We start from the raw sequence: 20,151 nt of genomic DNA, 5'->3' as shown, positions 1-20,151 counted from the left end.
TCAAATTTATCAAGCCAGATTTACACCAATAGGTCTAGATGGGTACTACAAAAAAATATGACAGCTGTAATGGTAAACCTTTGGTGTGTTTGAGCCATGTGTTCTCTTGCTAGGTTTCCAGTGGTTTTATTTGATTTTATTCTCTGTTCACAAAAGTTACTGTATATGACATAAGTTTTTTCAGATGAAAAAATCTTCACTCACGGTCCATGTACTTGCTTTTGAATCATCTTCATGCGCTAAATAAGCAGTTGATAGTTCTGGAAAAAACTAAGAGTTCAGAGTTTTTAGTCAAACTCCTGTTTTCAAAGTGAAGCATGAGCTCTCACATCTTGTTCTGTGACATAAATTAGACCCTTTGAATGTCTTTGAATTTTAAATCTGCACAGTCTTAGCTTTCTTTAAAAAAATGTGTGGTTCATTATGGTAAATACTAGATGCTCAAAAAGACAGAATTTGGGTAGACTATCTACTGGTGTGTCTGATCTTGAGTGAATGAATCAGCAAAACTACCATTCATTTCTGAGCGGAAAAGTCTGTAATCAAAGCTGTTTTTTAATATCCTTGTTAGGTCAGCAGACTCAGATACTAAGGACAGAGGTGCATTGATATTGCCTCAGTTAAAGGTCAGGCTCACTACCAGCCATAGTGCTACCCTTCTCCTTCTGTCTGTCCCCCGCCCCACCCGCACACAACCTACCCAAGCCTGTTTTAGAGTAATAAAGTACAGTCAGTGTTAATGCATGTCTTTATTCTCAATGACAGAGAAAGGTTTGTTCACCATAAACTGGGCTTAGAGCTTCAGGCTACAGGGCCTCATAATAATCATTAAACCAGAGCAGGGTTGAATCTAATTCATGGATCTGCATACTCTTAAAGACATGCTTTGTTCTGGTTTCCTATATATATATATACGGTTCATCCAATATGAATACCAGTCAGAAATAGATATTTACAGAATAGGCTACATGGGATGACAGAATATGACCAAATAATATTTTCTAAATGAGGTAGAAAACAGCTCTAAATTATGTGAATCTTAAAGTGAACCATTTTTGAAATTTACAGAAAAAAGGTTTACTCCTGTAATCAGGAGTTCAAAAGTAGAACTCTAAAATGGAGGTTAATAGAGAGACAGAAAAATGTACATAAATTATAACATTCTGAGTTCTGCTTGTTTGTCCATTTCTTTAACTTAAGTACATTTGTTCAGATAGAGTTGAGGTGTAAGGAAGCCCTTTGGCCAGTTATTCACTCTGACCACCATCCTAGTCTGATAATAAGACTGAACAGCCATTTAATTTTCACCTCCGTTCTTAACAAAAAAGCAGATTGTGAAACTTCAAAATTCAAAGATTCAAAGGGTCTGATGTCATACATCATAATGTCATGATGTTTGATGTAGTGAGCAAGTTCATTCTTGACCTTGGAAGCTTCCAGAGAAGGGTAGTGAGTGGACCCTGATTTTTGATATGAAATCTTTTTTAGGCTCTTGTGAACATAGACATTACTGCAAGGGAAGGTCCATGTTTCAGCACTGCAGACTGTTATTTTATTATAGGTAGGATTGAGACCAATCACTGGAATTTTGATAATGTCCAGACACAGTGGTGAGGTCCATTTCGCCAAGTGTCATGAAATTCAAACAATGAAATCAAGAAAATAGCTGCAAAACAGAAGCACCCCCTAATATGCTGTAATCACAGACAAATCAAATTAGGGAAAAAATGCAGTTGCTACTTACAGTATTTTGTATGTTCAGTCTGTCCAACACTTTTGTATTGTGACGTGTTGCGAACGATCTATGAAACAGGTAATTTACAGTACAACCGTTTTCCTTTTTACTGAAGCTGAAATAATGTGAGGCACCGAATTAGAGCTGATTCTAGTTGTGGAGAATCTTAAACAAGTGAATTGAGAAGAAATTTTCTTGCCATCTGTATAGTATGTATTCTTTTTTATCTAGATTGGCAACACTTTGGTTAAATAACTGATCACATGATTTGCCTGTTTGATTTGATGTTAAGCTGTCAGCCAGCTAAATAACTGGTCTGTAAGTTTCCTTTCTCCCTAACTGTATTATTTCTGTTATTTGAATTTATTTCTGCCCCAGCTATACTTTATGTGTTTGACGTATATCTGATCATACTGTTTCTTTTCAAATGAGATTATTCTGCACTCCCACTGTGCATGTATGTTTGCCTTCACTGACTGTTTGGAATTTATGGATGTATCACTGTGAATCTGGCTACATCTGATCAGTTTGTTTCTCCTTATAGATGAGATCATGCAGCAGGAGATCAGGCCCCTGCTGGCTGTAGACATCATAGAGCAGCTTCATCGCCAGTTTGCCTTGCTCTCAGGTATGTAACCAGACTCCACTGTCCCACTGTCCTCCTGTCCACACCTGGAATTTCCAACCTAGAGGTTGTGATGCTGTGTATTTAAATGGTAGGCTGGGAAACATTCATAATCAAACTTCTATCATAATAGCAAGTTATTATTGCAAAACAAGATGTTACATGCAAATTGGCTAAGACAAAACTTTCAAACAATTTCAAGGTAAAATTTAAGAGCTCTCTGTTGTGTGGTACAATAACCTGGAGAAAATGCTGGATTTTGTTGATATTTGTTTTAGATTTTACAAAGAAAAAGGTTTAAAATAAATTTTAAACTGTAATTTCCAGAGAACACGCTAACTTAACTTTAAATTATTTTATTCGAAATGACTGTGTGATAATCTGCAGCCAGAAAATAAAACCACATTTGAATGAATGTGGCTATAAAATCCACATGAAAATTAGTTTAATTAATTTTTTGCTTACAAAATTGCTGTATTTTTGTGAAAATCAGAAAAAAATGAAAAATGTGAGATTTAAGGAGTATTAAAAAAAATAGTAAAAATCCATGCAGCAGTGGCTGACATTCTCGGTTTTATTCCCATGTGAATGTAGCTCAGAAAACACTGGTTAATACATTCCCATAATGCAACCAATAGTGCCCAAGGAAAGATAACCCTGGGGACATCATCTGGGTTATTTTGTCAGACTTGACAAAGCTCCTCCAGAGACACAGAGAGCATTATACAGCTGTTTGCACAGCCTGAGTAGTAATCCTTTTAACTGTAGGAGTGACCTTCATGTGTAGAATTTGTGGAGTTACCCTTAAACCACAAACTGTCCACATCTTATCTGTAGTACATGGAAGTTTGTCTACATATTATGCTAGTAGTATTTTCATCAGCCTACATTTGGATTTTGGGAGAACTTGGCATGCATGGCTAGCCTTTTGATAGTTACTGTTCCACATATCAAGTGCGATATATAATTACTATAGATAACTGCTCACCAAATAAAGGCGTGTTGGAGACGTTGGAGCTGAGATTTAATGAAAGACAAATACAAGAAAAGCATCTGCAGACCCTACTCTGTGCAGAATTCATTTGTCGAGGCAAGCTTTCAGTCAGAGACCTTCTTCAAGCATCAACAGTAAAGAAAAGAGAGCAAAACAGTAAATAGGTGCTGACAATCACTCCTGTTATGAAACACATGAAATGACACAAGCCTTAATAAACATAAATACATACTATACACATATATATACAGTCACACTTTAGCATCACTGTAGGCTCTTAGTCATGTACCTTTGGAGGATTCCAATAGAGCGTGTTCTACATAGCCTGTGTCTCTTATGTTGTATGTTACATAAGGTGTTTTGATTGTCAAAGTTGATGGACTGTCTCTCTATAGATTTCGAGACTACAGTTCCAAGATTACACCGGTATGGTAGTTACAGGTATTACTCTAGAGTTCTGCAGATGTTATGATAACCTCATAATGTAAGACTAACATCAAAGAAAAAACAGATATCGGTATTAAACTCTAATACTGTTGGTGATGATGCAATAAATTGTAGTGCAAAAGCATTTGACGAAGGGATAATTAATACCAACATAGCGTTATTGGCCTAACGAATGGTTAACAGTTGAGTGGAGATCTTTTGAGAGTCCTCTATCTGACCAACACAAATTCCAAAGCATGATGCAGCATGGCCACTAGTTAAACTAGATACATGCATGTGTTTGCTTTTGTCTGAAAAAGTATGAAACAGTACTTTACATGGTATTAACGAACACTATGAATTTTTTTTAACTTTGGGGGGCAGTTAAAAACACAATACTGTTTTCATCTCCGAAAGTTGATATGGCGAACGCCTTAGCAAACAATTGCCTATTTGCGTATTCAGAGGTAACAGAGCAACATAAGCATTCATTTGGAGTCGTGTTTCAGGGCCACCTGATGAATTTAGGTGCAATATTGAGTCCCACTTTCAGCTCGCTTTTGGCTGACTTCTTTCGCATGACGCATAGACATTTGACCCATTGTTCACGTAATAATTATTGATTAGTGCAGCTTTAAATATTTGTAAGGAGTTAAACCAAGAAAATGAAAGCGTGAACTGAATCGTCAGCAGGCATTTAACTTTAGACAGGATTTTCTGTTAGTAGTACTATTGCGGTAAAGGGCGGCACCGTGGCTCAGTGGTTGCCACTGTCAGCTACCGCATTGCAACCTGCAGCTCTGCACAGGTTAAGCAAGCATAGAGTACAAGTAATGACTAGCTATATAAATGTTCTAATATCACACATATATATATATATATATATATATATACAAAAATATATATATAATATTCTTACAACCAAATGTTATCATAAATACTCAAGTAAAAGCTAGTATCCAAATATTAGCCATCACAGGATGAACAGTGAAGCCACTGTATTCTAGTCACTTTGCTGAGACTAGGTCAGTACGCAACACTTTCCTATGAAGCCTTTCCCATGGCTCTATGACATATGTAAGACCACATGGCACACTGCAGAATGTCAGGTACAGGTTTTCCACCTTCAGCAAGTTAACTGGGCATGTACGTTTGAAAAATGACTGGTGAGACTGTAGGTGACAGAGCAGAAAAAAGGGAATGTGTGAGTTGTGTGTGTCTGTGTAAGACCAAAAAAGCATGACTACTTTTATGTTTTATGTCAAAGTTAGGTACACTTCTGGACTACTCGTTTTGGTAATTTCTAGAATTATATACAGTATCAGTGTTCTCTCTACACATACCAGAATGTCTTAAAATTTTAGTTGAGGTGAATTTTAGCTTAAGATGGCCATCTTGTGACTTTTTGTGGAAGAAAACATTTTAGAAGGGAACATTGGCGTCATTTGACGTGAACATTCAGGGCTACACACTTGAAATTTCAGGAACCTTGTTCATCAACCTTTACCCCACTCTCCCACTCCCAGGCCAGCCAGTGCAAACTCATGCTGTGCAGCAAACTTTGTTCAAACCCAGCAGAGATGTATCTTAAACTTAAGTTCAGATCCCAATGTTTCAAACAATACCATTGATCATAATCAAGCGGAATTTGTGGGAAATGTGTATAAAATGCTGCATGGCAGGACAACTAGTATAAACATACAGTATAACATTATATACAGTAGTTTCAACGAATAGCTGAAACAATCTGATAGAGAATATACAGTATATGTCATACAGTGTAATACTTAAGGTTGAGTTTATGCAAGAAGAAAGGATAGTAAATGTTGTGTGTGATGGTTTTGTGTTGCAGGAGGACGAGGGAAAGATGGTGCCCCCATCATCACCTTCCCAGAGTACTCAGGCTTTAGCGAAGTGCCAGAGGAAGACTTCCTCAATGTAGTTACTTACCTGACCAGCATCCCCAGGTACACACACGCTCACACACATAAGACTAGACACTGTGGCTGCCCTCATATAATCACAGCCTTACTCTTCAAGTCACCTGTTAGCCATAAGAAGGCCCCACTCTGTTTATTGGTCATCAATGAAAGAGCTTGTGCGAGACCTCCATTTAATCTCTCAGACTCTACAGCATTACACAATCCTATTAAACAGGTTTTTTTAAAATTCCATTTACACTGATGGGGTTATTTCTAGTCATCTCATTACAGCTTAACAGAAGGAAGGAAGCCATATAAAATCAACTGCACTGTCATGGGCACTGGTCAAAAATTATCTACCGGGCCCTTAGTAAGCCCTCCTTTTCTTCTACTCTGTGCATTGTGTAGTTTTTCTAAACGGAAATATTAAATGGCCGCAGAAATTCTGTGCAGTACTTCGATTAAACACAATATTTTTTCTTGACATATAAACACAAAACACATGTAGACTGGATGAGTAAATTCCCACAACCCCTCCAGTAAACTTGGAAAGGTAAAAAGTTGGCCGTTTATTCCACGCCAAGGTCTGTATCTGCATTGCTCCTCCTATATTCCATGGTTCGACTATTGGGTGAAGCCTCCTTTCTAGCACCCTGGTATGAGCTTTCCTGGGGAGGCTGAGCAGTTTGATAAGCCCATAATCGGAGCACACCCTCCGGTCCCACTTTTTTATTATGGGAACCACCACCCTGGTCTGCCAGTCCACAGGTATTGTCCCCCACCTCCATGGGGCATTGAAAAGGCATGTCAGCCAAGACAGGGCAACAATATCCAGAGACTTCAGAATCTCAGGAAGAATGTCATCCACACCTGCCGCTTTGCTGCTGCTTTTTGACTACCTCAGTGCCCTCTGTCAGAGATATGAGAGGCTTCCTCCAAGTCTTCAAACTCTGCCTCCTCCTCCTCCCCCACTTGGATTCCATGAGGTTATTATAGTTTTGCATTTTTCATAAGTTTTTATTTTTTATTTCGTTTTGACTTTTTGTTTTCAATTTTTTTTTGTTTAGTTTTCATTTGCCTGTAGAAACTCTAGCTAATTGCGGGTTGTTTAAGTGCTCTGTAAGAGATGGCTAGAATTAATACAAAAAAAAAAAAAAAAAAACAGGCATTATGTTCACCGTTCCCAAGAGAAATCCCTAAATTCTTTGGATATAACTTTGTTTTCATAGAACCTTCTGTTATTCGGCATGTAGCGTACCATCAGTCAACTAGCCATGCTAAAATGTCACATGGCACAGCTTACACAAAGACACAACACATCAGTGCAAAGTAGCAGTCCAGTTTACATTTTCTTTACCTTCCATCTCCAGTCTGGATGCTGCCAGTATCGGCTTCATTATCATCATCGACAGGCGGAAGGACAAATGGAGTTCAGTAAAGGCCTCTCTATCAAGGATCGCTGTAAGTTCTCTAAGACACCTAGTACTCAAATCACCATATAAATGTTTATATAAATATGACATACATATGTACATATAAGTAAAGATATTTATAGCTAATACTGTGAACAAGCACTATTTCTAGTGTTACTAAAAAATTATCATCAAAGGACAATTGCAGAAAAATTGTATTTCATACAGTTGGAGCTATACAGTATTTATGCATCTTCTGTGTTCACTTGGATGTTAAAAGCAGTTATGAATAAGACTTTTTCCACGGAGACCTTGTATTATAAAAATAATTATGCTGCGCCAAAATTGATTTTTAAGTCTATACTGCAACCAAAGTTATCCTGTTTTTACACCACAAATATTAAGGTAGAGCAAGCTTTTACATGATAAAAAACAAATTAATTCAATAACCTTTTGTTCTCATACTTTTCTTATTTGTTATTTTTATGGTGCAAGTGGTAGATATTTGTACAGTGTTTGTACATACATGTGCAGTGGATAAAATATCACCTCATGAGTATGCCCCAAGTTCATAACTAACTAAATACAATGATTTCTAATTTACAGAATGTATAAAACCTAAACATGCAAAATACTATTATATATTAAAATATTCTTTTCCAGCTAAAATCGTCATTGTCACCTGGTGCACATGGAAAGGAATACAGTATATAGCCTAAACTAGATATTGTATACTTTTTTGTGGTTTAGTTAGTTTTTTTTTTTGAGTTTCTACAAGACAACCAAAACAAAATTAAAAAAAAATTGTCTAGCAGATTTTTAAAAATTAACTACGACCCCAGCAATCTGATGACCCCTGGCAGCACATTTCTCTTAGATCCCTTGTCGGACTCATGAACCCTAGTAAGTACCTGCTGAGGTTAGACTAACAATTTATAGACAAGATAATAAGTGCCAAAGGTTTAGAAAAATGTGGAAAAATATTTGGAAGTTGCTTTAGTGTACATTTCAGCGATCAATACTATTATTTGCATGTTTGTGTGAAAATCTTCACCCAGTTGGACATTTGGACCTCATGTTAGCTCTTGATGTACAGAGAGTGATAGCCAGTAGAAATCTTACTCCATTTTATTTGAGCTACATTCTGCTGCATTGTAGTATTCATTGAGTTGCCAATTCTGCATATTTTTGCTGTTTTGCAATGTCTGAAACAGGTTCTTCTACTAATAGGCATGCTCTCATAATAGATACCATAACAATGTCAATAACAGGATGGCATGTGGTTTTAAAAACAAGTCACTCTGGTGACATGTATATGAATTTGCAGTTTTAAGATAGAAGTTCATCTTGAGCCGCAGTTAGTTCAGTGACTCTCATTTCATGTGATTTTTAATGAGAAATGACAAACAGCCTGATTTATATATTTGGACAATTTATGTCCTCCTACTTGGCAGTGCCAACTAACTCACAGACATATGGAGCTAGGTTGAGCTCCACTGACCTGTCACTGTGTCAGATTCTTCATAAAAAGCTGCTGTAATAATTTGGTCCTTTAATGATTTGATACCAGAGAGCCACATATATAAGCAAATGCATTCAAATGTCTGTCTCTCTCATTGTGGTCACAGCATTTGCCTGCTGGTTGGTCTTTAGTTAAGGAAAATTACTGAAATAATGAATGTAAATTTATATTTTGTTTTGTTATCTAGGGGGCATTTCCAGGAAACCTGCAGCTGGTATTGGTGCTGAGGCCGTCCAGGTTCTTCCAAAGAGCTATAGCAGAGATCGGGATCAAGCTGCACAAGGATGACTTTAAAATGAAGGTACCGATGGGCATGCTTCAAGTACCGCCATAAAAACATCAGCAGCAATCACAAGGAAAAATTAATTTATTCTCGCCAGAAAAGGTGGTTAATTAGAGATGTGAGGTTTTTAATTGAATGCATGACTAATAAATGATGCATGAATACAAATTTTGGGTACGAGTCAACTCAACTGGATTAGGCATTGCTTGTGTCAAGGATTAAAGTGGTAATCCTCCCCAGCAAATATGTACCAACAGTGAAAACTCAAAATGGAAGTTCATATAACATCCATAGGTGGCTGTAGCTGCTTCCATTTTTTTGTTTTTTGTTTTTAGTTTTTATAATGTTTCCTAATTTTTTTCATGAGGTTTACTCAGAATGTGACCCAGAAGGTCCACATGATTCAACACAGGTGTGATTCCCAGGTCTAGCCCTACCATCAGTTACATCAACATGTACACAATCAAGTATTTACAATATTTAAAACTCCGAACGCTGATGTACCAGTTACATATCAAACAATCCAATGAACTCAATCCCTAGAAGCAAAGGTCCTCTCAAAATACATCAATGTTATGATAAATCTCACAAAGGATGTGTGGATAAAAGTAAATAGTAAAAGTGAAAACACATAAAATTACCTAATGAATACATTTTAAGGTAATTCATTCCACAGTTTACAAGCTGAGACAGCAAAAGCTCAGTCACCGTCAAAAGTCTGGACTTTGGAACTGCGGGAAGAGCTTTTTCGGCCAGCCTAAGAGTGCATCCTTGAGTGTAAGGGATCAAAAGGTCAGAGATGTATCTTGAGTCAAACCATTCAATGCTTTATAGGCCATAATTAATATTTTGAACCGTATTCTAAAAGAAATGGGAATCCAGTGAAGGGTGCTAAAACTGGTGTTAGCAATTTTCTTTTTGATATCTGGACAAATTTATCTATAAGGGTATTTCTAAAATATTGGCTTCTGCCTTGATGGGTGAACAGGGTGAGGCTGTTAAATTCAAGGGATCAGCTTCACCAATATGAAACACTAAGATGTATGATTTGAGACCACATTAGGGCCAAAGCCTGGATTTTAGAAATACTTTCCCACACAATGCACCCCTCACAGAAAATTTAGACCAAAATCAAAAAGAAAATTGCTATTTTTTTTAATTACTTGGACTTTTCATATTTCATTTATTTAGTTAATTGTTCCATTATACTATGTTTACATTGTATTTCCCGACATGAAAGCATATATTCTGTTAAAGCTGACTCCCCTCTACAAAAAATAAAATGGGGGAGAAATGCCAAAACTAAACTACTAAACAACTAAATGGGGAAAAACATTCCAAGGACAGTTTTTTTCCAGGTTTTCCAGTGGCAAAGTTAGACATAAAGCAGTATCCTGTTGTACTCTAAGTCACAACCTTTGGATCCCTTGTCGATTTGGTTAAGTTTAATTCCAGTTCGACCTATTCAGGATATGTACCTGCCCTAGATTTTTCACAATGAGCAGGATATAATAATATAATATAGTTCAAATTCAATGAATTTAAATGGGTGCTCAAGTGAATTAGTATTTCATGTTTTTAAAGTTGGGGGACTCACAAGAGACACATTTAAAGAAGAATGCTCAAAATTGTTGCAGTGGAGGCTGAGATATCCTGACTTTGAGTCCCTAGTAAAAGTCTTTTTTTTAAAAACTGAACTTGATGTGTAAAATCGGTGAACTCGCCCTTTAAAGAGACACTGATAAGATGTTTCTCTCTTTTTTTTTTTTTTTACTGAACTCATTACAACTACCACAATTAGTCTCACTGTTACATAATGTGGGTCATGACCAAAAGTATTGTAATATATTGAATGTGTTTGCAGATTGTGATGCTGAACTCTCTGTCAGACCTACATGGCTATGTGGATAGAGGCCAGCTGACCCGGGAGCTAGGAGGAAGTCTGGAGTACTGTCACAGTCAGTGGATACACCACCGAACTGTGAGTAACCATACAGTACTAAATACTGTATACCATAACCTTAATACTAGTGATTTGGGAATTTGAAAAATATAACAGTTGTGGAGACATCACAGATTTGACTTTTCAGCAGCTGTATGGTCAGTTACATTCTAGAAGTCAGAGTCACATGTGGATCTTTTCCCTAGGCCATAGAAAACTTTGCCATGACAGTGAAAACCACAGCCCAGATGTTACAGAAGTTTGGGACAGACCTGGCAGAGACAGAGCTGCCCAATGACGTCCAGTGCACCAAAGACCTGCTCACAGCACACAACGACAAACACAACAACCTCAAGGTGATTTCGCATTTTTAATACACCAACTCATACTCCCGCAGACAGGACATGAATGCATGACAACAAAGAAATTCGCACTTGTTAGGCTGAAACAGATTCATAACTATGGCACTCCAGCACCCAACAATAAAAAAAGTTGCACTGGTTCCCAAATGCAAATGCATCACAATGCATGAATTTGAAAGAAGGTTATACATGGTTACAAGTTACAAGTCTGGGGAACAGTCAAATAAAAAAAATGTCAACTTGCTTAAGAGAAATCCAGCGTAACATTAGTGCCTGGTTACCGCAGAAAGAGGCACAGACAGATTCATTTGTGAAACTGGTGGTAGTTGAAGCTTGTTGACCTTGTGAATAATTGGTGGTTCATGCATTTCCTATGGTTGGTTTTAGCTAAGTTAGTTTGTGGCAAAATGGATGGGAAGAGTTAAACTTCTTTTCATAGCTTCTCATTTGGCTAACTAGGGTTATTAAAAGATTGATGGTATCACACAGCTAATATTATAGCTTCCTCATATTCTGGACTCTCTCTAGTATTTCCTCTAAGATAAGAGCAGACAAGATGATTTGCTCACCTCTGCAAGCAAATCCACAAGTTGCAACAAGTCCCCAGAAATAAATTTATTTAGTTCTGAAAAATTTTGCTGTTGTAAATGCTGGTGTGATTAGGCGCATAGTACGAGGACATGACCACAAAATGTCTTTCTCAGTGCTAGCACTTCAGCAATACCAAAATTGAAGAAAAAAAAAAAGTCCAAAAAGCTTTTCCTGTCCTGTCCTATCCCAAGCTGTCCATCAAAAAGCCACAAACAAAACCTTCGTCTACAAAGGAAAAATAAGTAGAGCCCATATAATACAGAAGCATCATGTTGTTGGACCACTCTGTAGGGGCCATTATAACATGCATGAAGGTACAGGTGACTGACCTTTCCCGTATAATCTTTTGTTTCTACGCATCAGGAGACGTTGCATAAAGTTGAACCTTTTTTAACTTCACTTGACTTTTGAATCCAGACCTGCAGTGGCTGTTCAGGTCACAATGAATGGCGTCCTTGCGCATCTTCAGTGTTTGAATCCGTATGTGTATAGTATAACTCTGTAAGTAACATTAGGCTCATTAGCAAGCCTACTGAAAAGTACTCCACTGATGCCTTTGGTTGTCTCAGTCTATCATGAAACTCTTGCCTTGCAAGTTGTACTATCCGCTCAAGAATGTTCTGCATCACTTCCCCTTGTTTACAAGCCTGCTAGCTCCGCCTAACTAATTTGCATATACCAGGTATAAATATAAATGGCTAGTAAACTGATGTCATTATCCAGACAACATACCAGATACAGATTGCATGTTCCAATGACAGGTATACAGACCTCAAACCGGTCTGCTGTTTTGCAGATGATATTAATGTTATTTCTAAATCTTCTGTGTCTCTATACCAGGATGAACTGAAACTAGCTTTGAAACAGGGCACCACCTTGTTAGGTTGTATCAAGGAGCAGGCAGCTAAGTCAGAGAATAACAAACTCAACCCAGATGAGATGGAGAACCAAACCACTGTGGAAAGGTGACAGCTGGCAAAGCTTTTCCTATATATTATATAATGTTTCTCAGCCTATAGTATGGGCATGTAGTCCTATCGACATTCTCACTGTGTGTGTAATGAAGTTCCTATTGTGTGTTTCAGGCTCCTAGCCCAGCTGGATGAGACAGAGAATGCCTTTGAACAGTTCTGGTGCAAACACCATCTAAAATTGGAGCAGTGCCTGCAGCTACGCCACTTTGAACAGGACTTCAGAGAGGTATATCTGTAGACCTCTCTGTCTCTCTGTCTGCCTAGCTGCTTCTGACCTTCAACCTTTGGATCTTGCATGTGTCTCCTCTTCATACAGCTCCAAAACACTTCAGCTGTAAAATCATACATTGAATAACACACTATACAAAACAATGTCTGGCTGAGCCAGTTTGGAAATTGTAAATACAGTGACTCTGTTTTACATCCTGTCTGCCACCTCGTGTTCTAAAATTTCTGTAAATTTCTGTGTCAGGTGTCTTGTTGCAATATGTTTCAATTAATGTCTATCCTCATATTTCTAACACATTTGACATGCTTAAGAAATTAAAATCTCTCAGGATCATTTAATTTCAGGAGTTTGGAGTGAAACAATCAAAACTTCTAGGGTTTCTTCTATTTTAATTAATACAGTATTAAAATTTACTGAAGTGAAGCTGAGCCTGGATAATAATAAAATAATGGAGAAAATAAATATTATTACAATGCAGCTGAAGTGGATAGCATAATGATTTTCTCTGTCTTTTCTCAGTCCCTGTGTCTATCCCCTCTTTGCTTCTACAGGTTAAAGTGTCTCTGGACAGTTTGAGGGACAGTCTAACCAGCTTATCAGTTATCAGAGACTGTCTGGCCGGACTTGAACACCTGCTAAAGGAACTGAAAACACTGGAGGAGAAGGCTCAGGTCAGTCTCACTCAGACACACACACACACACACACACACACACACACACACACACACACACACACACACACACACACACACACACACACACACACACACAAAACATCATTTAAGGCCATTTTATTAGCAGTCAAAGTCACCCTTTATAAGTTGTGACTAATGGAGTTATTTATTGTTTATAAATCATTCGTTAATGCTTTATAGATCACAAACAAACCATTACCAAGAACAGCATTTGGGTGGCGAGGTTGTAAACAATCCTTTTGGCTGGTTCTTATGCTACTCGAGCATCACACTTGCTTTATCTTTTTAGCTCTTTTGTTAAGTAGGAAAACACTCTAATTCGTTCCAAATTCATTTATTAAAAAACATATGACATTTACAACTACAGTTTTGCATTATTAACAGCTGGCATATGACTTACTACCTTTTACTATTAGAAAAAAAAAAGAAACTCAATACCCTAGTTATTTTAAAAGTGTTTACAACAGCAGACTTTTATTACCATTTTAATACTTTTATTACCATTTATTCAATTCAGTTTTTCAGTTCAATTCCATTTTATTTGTGTGGCAACAAAGCATAACATATATTATCTTAAGGTACTTTACAGAGTAAGGTCAAGACCTGTTATAGAGAGAAACCCATCAGTTCCAACTATGAACAGGTATCTCTGACTACGGATCCTGCAGCTCCTGAGACAGAGATACATGCAGAATGAGAACAGGGAGAAAGAGGACAGACAGGGGAAGACAGAATCTGCAGGAGAAAGAAGACACAAAGTTAATGACACACAGTAATGTGAAATAAATGCATGGGTAGAGAGAGAGAGGGAAGAAGAGTGAAAAAGTGCTCATTGCGTCATGGGAGTTCCCCCAGCGGCCTCGGCCTAAAACAGCATAACTAAGGTAATGGTTCAGGGCTCACCTGTACCAGCCCTAACTGTAAGCTTTATCAAAGAGGAAACCTCAACCTTGAGTCTAAGATATGATACATCTTGGTTGTCATGGCCTTTGTATGTAAGGAGAAGGATTTTGAATTCTATTCTGGATTTTACAGGAAGCCACTGCAGAGAAGCTAAAACAGGAATAATATGATTTCTTTTTCAAGTTTCTGTCACTTGCGCTGCTGCATTCTGGATCAACAGGAGGCTTTTTACAGAGTTACTGGGATATTGTGATCATAAGGAATTAGAGTATTACATTGTAGAGGTTGTTACAATGTAATACAATGTAATGTATGTATTCTGAATTCTTATTCTTCCAGCCTACACTAGAAAAGGCCCAGCTCCATGCGCTGCATGGTGACCAGCTGATCCAGAGCAACCACTACGCTGTGGACTCTATTCGACCCAAATGTGTAGAACTCCGGCGGGTCTGTGATGACTTCAGCAATGAGGCCAAGAAAAAGACGGATGTCCTCTCCAAATCCCTGCAGATACACATGGGCATTGAAAAGGTGAGGATATGGTACGACTAATACACATCTACCTAAGTCACATCTAGAAACACAAGGTAGCTTCCTTGCTCTTGGCCAATCTGTCATTGCATGCGTAGAGGAAAAAGTCCAAATAATCCATCACAGGCTAATCCAAAACCTAATCCAAACAGATTTGGATTAGCCTTGAATCAGTCTTTTTCAGACTTACTTTCATGTAATGATGCTTGATTCAAATTCTTGCCTTGCTTTTATGTATCCTACCTTTAATTACTTTTGTTGTCAAACTTGTGATTTATATTTATCTTTTTATTTTTTAATTTGTCAACGTTAGAATAATGTTTCGCAGATATATGATATGCTATGGTTGTGTAGCATTTACCATGGTAATTTGTATATTTGTTGATATAAATCACTCGGGACCAAAATGGTGGACTGACCAACTGGCCAGCTATTGCCATCCCTCATTCTGTTAGCATGGCTAAAAACACATAAATTTGCTGGGCTTTTAACACTTCTTTAAAGTGTTATTAATTGTTTTTTTGGAAACTTTGGGGAAGTGGAACAAGCTATAAAACCACATTAACATACTGTCATTTTATAATGTTCTCTGAACAAATGGGTTTTCGACCAGTTGTCTTTTTTAACAAGAGCAGACACAGTGCAACATGAGCATTCATTTAAAGTTGTGACCTGCAGTCCAGTATTCACTCTTCTTTTAGCTCTGTCTTGGTCTTTAACAACTCCTGTGAAAAATGTCTGGCTGGGCTGGGCAGTTACTACAGTGGGTTTATCAGAGCTTTTTGATGAAAATAGCTGCCTGCTGCTACAGGAAACAAAGCAAGGCCATTTTATTTGTATAGCACATTTCATACACAGAGTCAATTTGAAGTGATTTACATAATACATTAAAAACATAAAACAGGATTAAGGAGAGCAATGAGACTGAAACAAAAACTGTAAATTTGTGAACCATAAAATCAAAACAATGAGCTGGAAGCTGCTAAAAAACTCTGTAGGGCTGAGGGGAACGGGAGAGTAATGATGTGGGTTAATCCCTATGACTTGATTTATTACTGAGTGACCCCTTTTATATTACTCATATTGTTGATATATATATATATTTTGAAAAAAAATTAGGGCACCTTTTTGTCAACTCAAATTTGAACTTTTCAGACCATCCTGGCAGTCATTCCTAAAAGCAAACCCAAATAGACATTGAATCTAAGGTTTTTTTTCTTTTCTTAGTATGTTAACTCCAACAGCATCATTGGTATCTGCTTCGTGCTCTTATAAGAAAGAGATGTGGGATCATGAGCGCTTGTATGTCCCTTCCTAGGCTAACAACAGCTAGACAGTATGAGATCGAAGCAGATATACTGATATATAACTTAGTGCATGACAAAGTGTGAACTCTTGTGTATGTTTGACTAGTTCAGGTCAATTCAATTTTATTTATATAGAGCCATTTCATAACAGAGGTTATCTAAGGACACTTTCATATAGAGCAGGTCCAACATTCCCCAATGGGCAAGCACTTGGCGACAGCGGCATGGAAAAACTCGAACATAACCCGGCTCATGGTGGGCGGCTGTCTGCCTCAACCGACTGGGTTGAGAGAGAAGGAGGAGGGAGGACAGAGAACATAGCAGAATAAAGGTACCATATAAAGATGTATAATGATAATGAGACTAGTAATAAAACTAATAATTATAATAATAAGGCTAATAATAATACTAATAAGACTATAATATAACAGTATATTATAATAATAATAATGATAATCATAATAATTGAAGCAGTGGCTGTTGAGCAGTAGGTGCTTTGCAGTCACAGATGCGGACTCTGCAGCACCAGGGGCAGAAATACCTGCAGAAAGCGACAGGAAGAGACAGGAGAGAGATGAGAAAGCACAAAACTACGGGAGAGGAAAGAAGTCAAGTTAGTAACGAGCACTGATGGGATATGAATACATACAGATGGAAAGGAATAGGAGGATGGAGGAGCTTGGTGCATCATGGGAAGTCCCTTTGTACTATAGGCCTACAGCAGCAGTTTGGGATGGCTCAAAAAGGAAGGTTTTAAGCCTACTCTTAAACATATTGACAGTTTCTGCCTTTTGGACTGTAACTGGAAGAAGGTTCCACAGCAGAGGAGTCTAATAACTGAAGGCTCTGCCTCCAATTCTACCTTTGGAGACTCCAGGAACCACAAGTAAGCCTGCGTTCTTGGAGCACAGTGTTCCAGTGGGGTAATATGGTGCTATGAGCTTTTTAAGATATGATGGTACCTGACCATTAAGGGCTTTGTAGGTGAGGAGGAGGATTTTTTTTATTCTGGATTTTACAGGGAGCCAGTGCAGAGAAGCTAACACAGGAGAAATGTGATCTCTTTTCCTTGTTCCTGTCAGTACTAGCGCTGCAGCATTCTGGATCAGCTGGAAAGTATTTAGATACTTGCTGGGGCAGCTTTATAATAATGAATTACAATAATCCAGCCTAGAAGTAACAAAAGCATGTACTAGTTTTTCTGCATCTTTTTGAGACAGGATGTGCCTGATTTTTACGATGTTACGTAGGTGAAAAAGGCACAACTTGAAGTTTGTTTTATGTGGGAGTTAAAGGACATATCCTGATCAAGGAGTACTCCAAGATACCTAACAATGGTGCTAGGGGCCAGGGCAATGCCATCTAGAGTAAGTGTATCATTAGACAATGTGTTTCTGACGTGTTGAGGGCCATTAGCAACTTTCATGAGTACTGTCTCTGTGCTATGATGCACTCTAAATCCTGACTGAAAACACAACTGGTTGGCCACAGCTTTCTCAAGGATCTTAGAGAAAAATGGAAGGTTAGATATTGGTTTATATTTAGCTAAAACACATGGATCAAGGGTATGCTATTTAAGAAGAGGTTTAACTACAGCTGTTTTAATGGACTGTGGTACATAGCTAGTTAATAAAGACAGATTGATTTTATCTGCTAACTAAGAGCTGCTAACTAAGGGTAAAACTTCCTTAAGCAGCCTAGTTGGGATGGGTTCTAAGAGACAAGTTGATGGTTTAGATGAAGACATTGTTGAAGTTAGTTGACGAAGGTCGATGGGAGAAAAGTTGTCTGAGTATATATCAGGTTTTAATGAGTATTAGCTTTCCTTAAAGAAGAGTTGACAGCACATTCTATTGTTGTAAGTGCTATTTGTGATTCAGCTTGTTTGAAAATTAAGTGTGGTAACATACAGCATTCCTTAAACAAAACTCTGCATTAACACAATAAACCAAAAACAGCATGTCCATTACAGGAATGTAATTTTGGGAGCACTCATGCATGCATTTCAGAGGAACTTAAAAAAATGCACATTTAATGTAATATGTAACAGTATTCTTACACTGACATAACAGCAAAGTTAATTATCAATGAAATTAACAAAAATAAGACAGAGCCTGTTCTGCAGCAGACATCTGCCATTTACTTGACTTTGAATGAACTCAGCTAATACTCATAACCCTGGGACTGTATAATGAGAAGAATGGTGCTTTTTATCTAATTTACTGAAATGTGTAATGTGACAAAACATAAGAATTTGAATCTGTTTAAAGGTTGTGTCACATAAAACCAAATCATCTATAAATAAATAACATTTTCTGGATTTTCTTCACTCTTTTTGGCTTTTTCCCAAACTTTTCCTAAAGATGGCCTACTGATCAAGAACTTTTCTACTACCTCTTTATCTTAGCAGTGATTTGTTTACATTTCACACATTGTGCATTCACTGGCTGTCTTACAGTGGCATCCACAGATACTGCAAACAGATAATACTTTCTGAAGTCCATGACTATTAATCGAAACATTAAACTGTGATACAAATATCTGTGATTAAGAGGAAATTCCAGTTTCATAGAACTTGGGTCTCATTTTCACAACTGTTATACTCACCAATTAATTGGCTGAGAACTGGGAACGTAGTGACATTGCTAAAAAGATGTTCGATGGCAAGAGATTGTATAACATCCATCACAGTTTACAGAATTACCTCCCGGTTCCACTTATACAATTACTGTAGTTGTGTGAAACAATTTTCTTGTACAATTAGGGATCATCACCAACATGTTCAGTTTAACCTCCAAATAAAGTGGTTTAGATAGATCTGGGTTGACAAACAAAATACATTAACAAAAATCTTGCATTAACTGCATTAACAGCCATTTTTAAACGTAGCCTAATTTTCAGATGCTCAAAAGTAATCGGACGAACCAACGTAATTGTAATATGAGCATTATTTTTAATACATGGATGAAAATCTTTTGCAGTAAATGACTGCCTGAAGTCTGGAACCCATGAACAACACCAAATACTGAGTGTCCCGCCTTGAGATACTTTGGCTGGGCTTTACTGCAGCCACCCTCAGTTGCTGCTTGTTTGTGGGTTTAGTTGGGTTGAGGTCAGGTGACTGACTTGGCCGTTAAAGAATATGCCATTTCTTTTCATTGAAAAGCTCTTGGGTTGCTTTCGCAGTATGTTTTGAGTCTTTATCCATCTGTACTATGAAGCACTGTCCAATTAGTTTTGCAGCATTTGGCTGAATCTGAGCAGATAGTATAGTCCTATACACTTTAGAATTCATCCTGCTACTTCTATCAGCAGTCACATCATCAATAAACACCAGTGACCCAGTTCCATTAGCCGCATATTGAGAGTTCCCATGAACAGCTACCAAATGCAAATTCAACACTTGTAATCAACTCCAGTCCTTTATCTGATTAATTTTTCATGAAATAATGAGGGAACAGGCCACAGCTGGCCAGGAAACTGATTGTCAGTAAATTATTCAATTACTGTTGAGCCTCTGAGAATAATGTGTATAAAATGGCTGCTCCTAAACTGTTAATGTTAAACCCCTTGAATTAAAGCTACAGTTCAATCACATCTCGATGGCTTCATTTCAGATCCATTTTGGTGGTATAAAGAGGGGAAATTACGAAAATTGTGTCACTGTCCAAATACTTGTGTACTTAACTCTCCTGTTT

At 37.6% G+C, this 20,151-nt stretch overlaps 1 protein-coding gene across 2 annotated transcripts in view; it reads left to right on the top strand.

The window, feature by feature from the left end:
- Positions 1 to 20,151, top strand: part of mcf2l2 (MCF.2 cell line derived transforming sequence-like 2) — a 130,367-nt gene that overhangs the window by 17,707 nt on the left and 92,509 nt on the right. For both annotated transcript variants that reach the window (XM_040128756.1, XM_040128755.1), the window contains exons 2-11: positions 2,280 to 2,363; positions 5,633 to 5,747; positions 7,073 to 7,163; positions 8,824 to 8,937; positions 10,784 to 10,900; positions 11,068 to 11,217; positions 12,655 to 12,779; positions 12,900 to 13,014; positions 13,569 to 13,688; positions 14,955 to 15,146. In XM_040128756.1, the coding sequence (XP_039984690.1) occupies positions 2,280 to 2,363; positions 5,633 to 5,747; positions 7,073 to 7,163; positions 8,824 to 8,937; positions 10,784 to 10,900; positions 11,068 to 11,217; positions 12,655 to 12,779; positions 12,900 to 13,014; positions 13,569 to 13,688; positions 14,955 to 15,146 (1,223 nt within the window). The remainder of the gene's footprint in view (positions 1 to 2,279; positions 2,364 to 5,632; positions 5,748 to 7,072; positions 7,164 to 8,823; positions 8,938 to 10,783; positions 10,901 to 11,067; positions 11,218 to 12,654; positions 12,780 to 12,899; positions 13,015 to 13,568; positions 13,689 to 14,954; positions 15,147 to 20,151) is intronic.

The sequence above is a fragment of the Xiphias gladius genome, chromosome 6 (genome assembly GCF_016859285.1).
Source record: "Xiphias gladius isolate SHS-SW01 ecotype Sanya breed wild chromosome 6, ASM1685928v1, whole genome shotgun sequence".
Classification (NCBI taxonomy): domain Eukaryota; kingdom Metazoa; phylum Chordata; class Actinopteri; order Istiophoriformes; family Xiphiidae; genus Xiphias; species Xiphias gladius.
The sequence above is the reverse complement of the archived record's forward strand: the minus strand, read 5'-3'. Positions and strand labels throughout refer to the sequence as shown.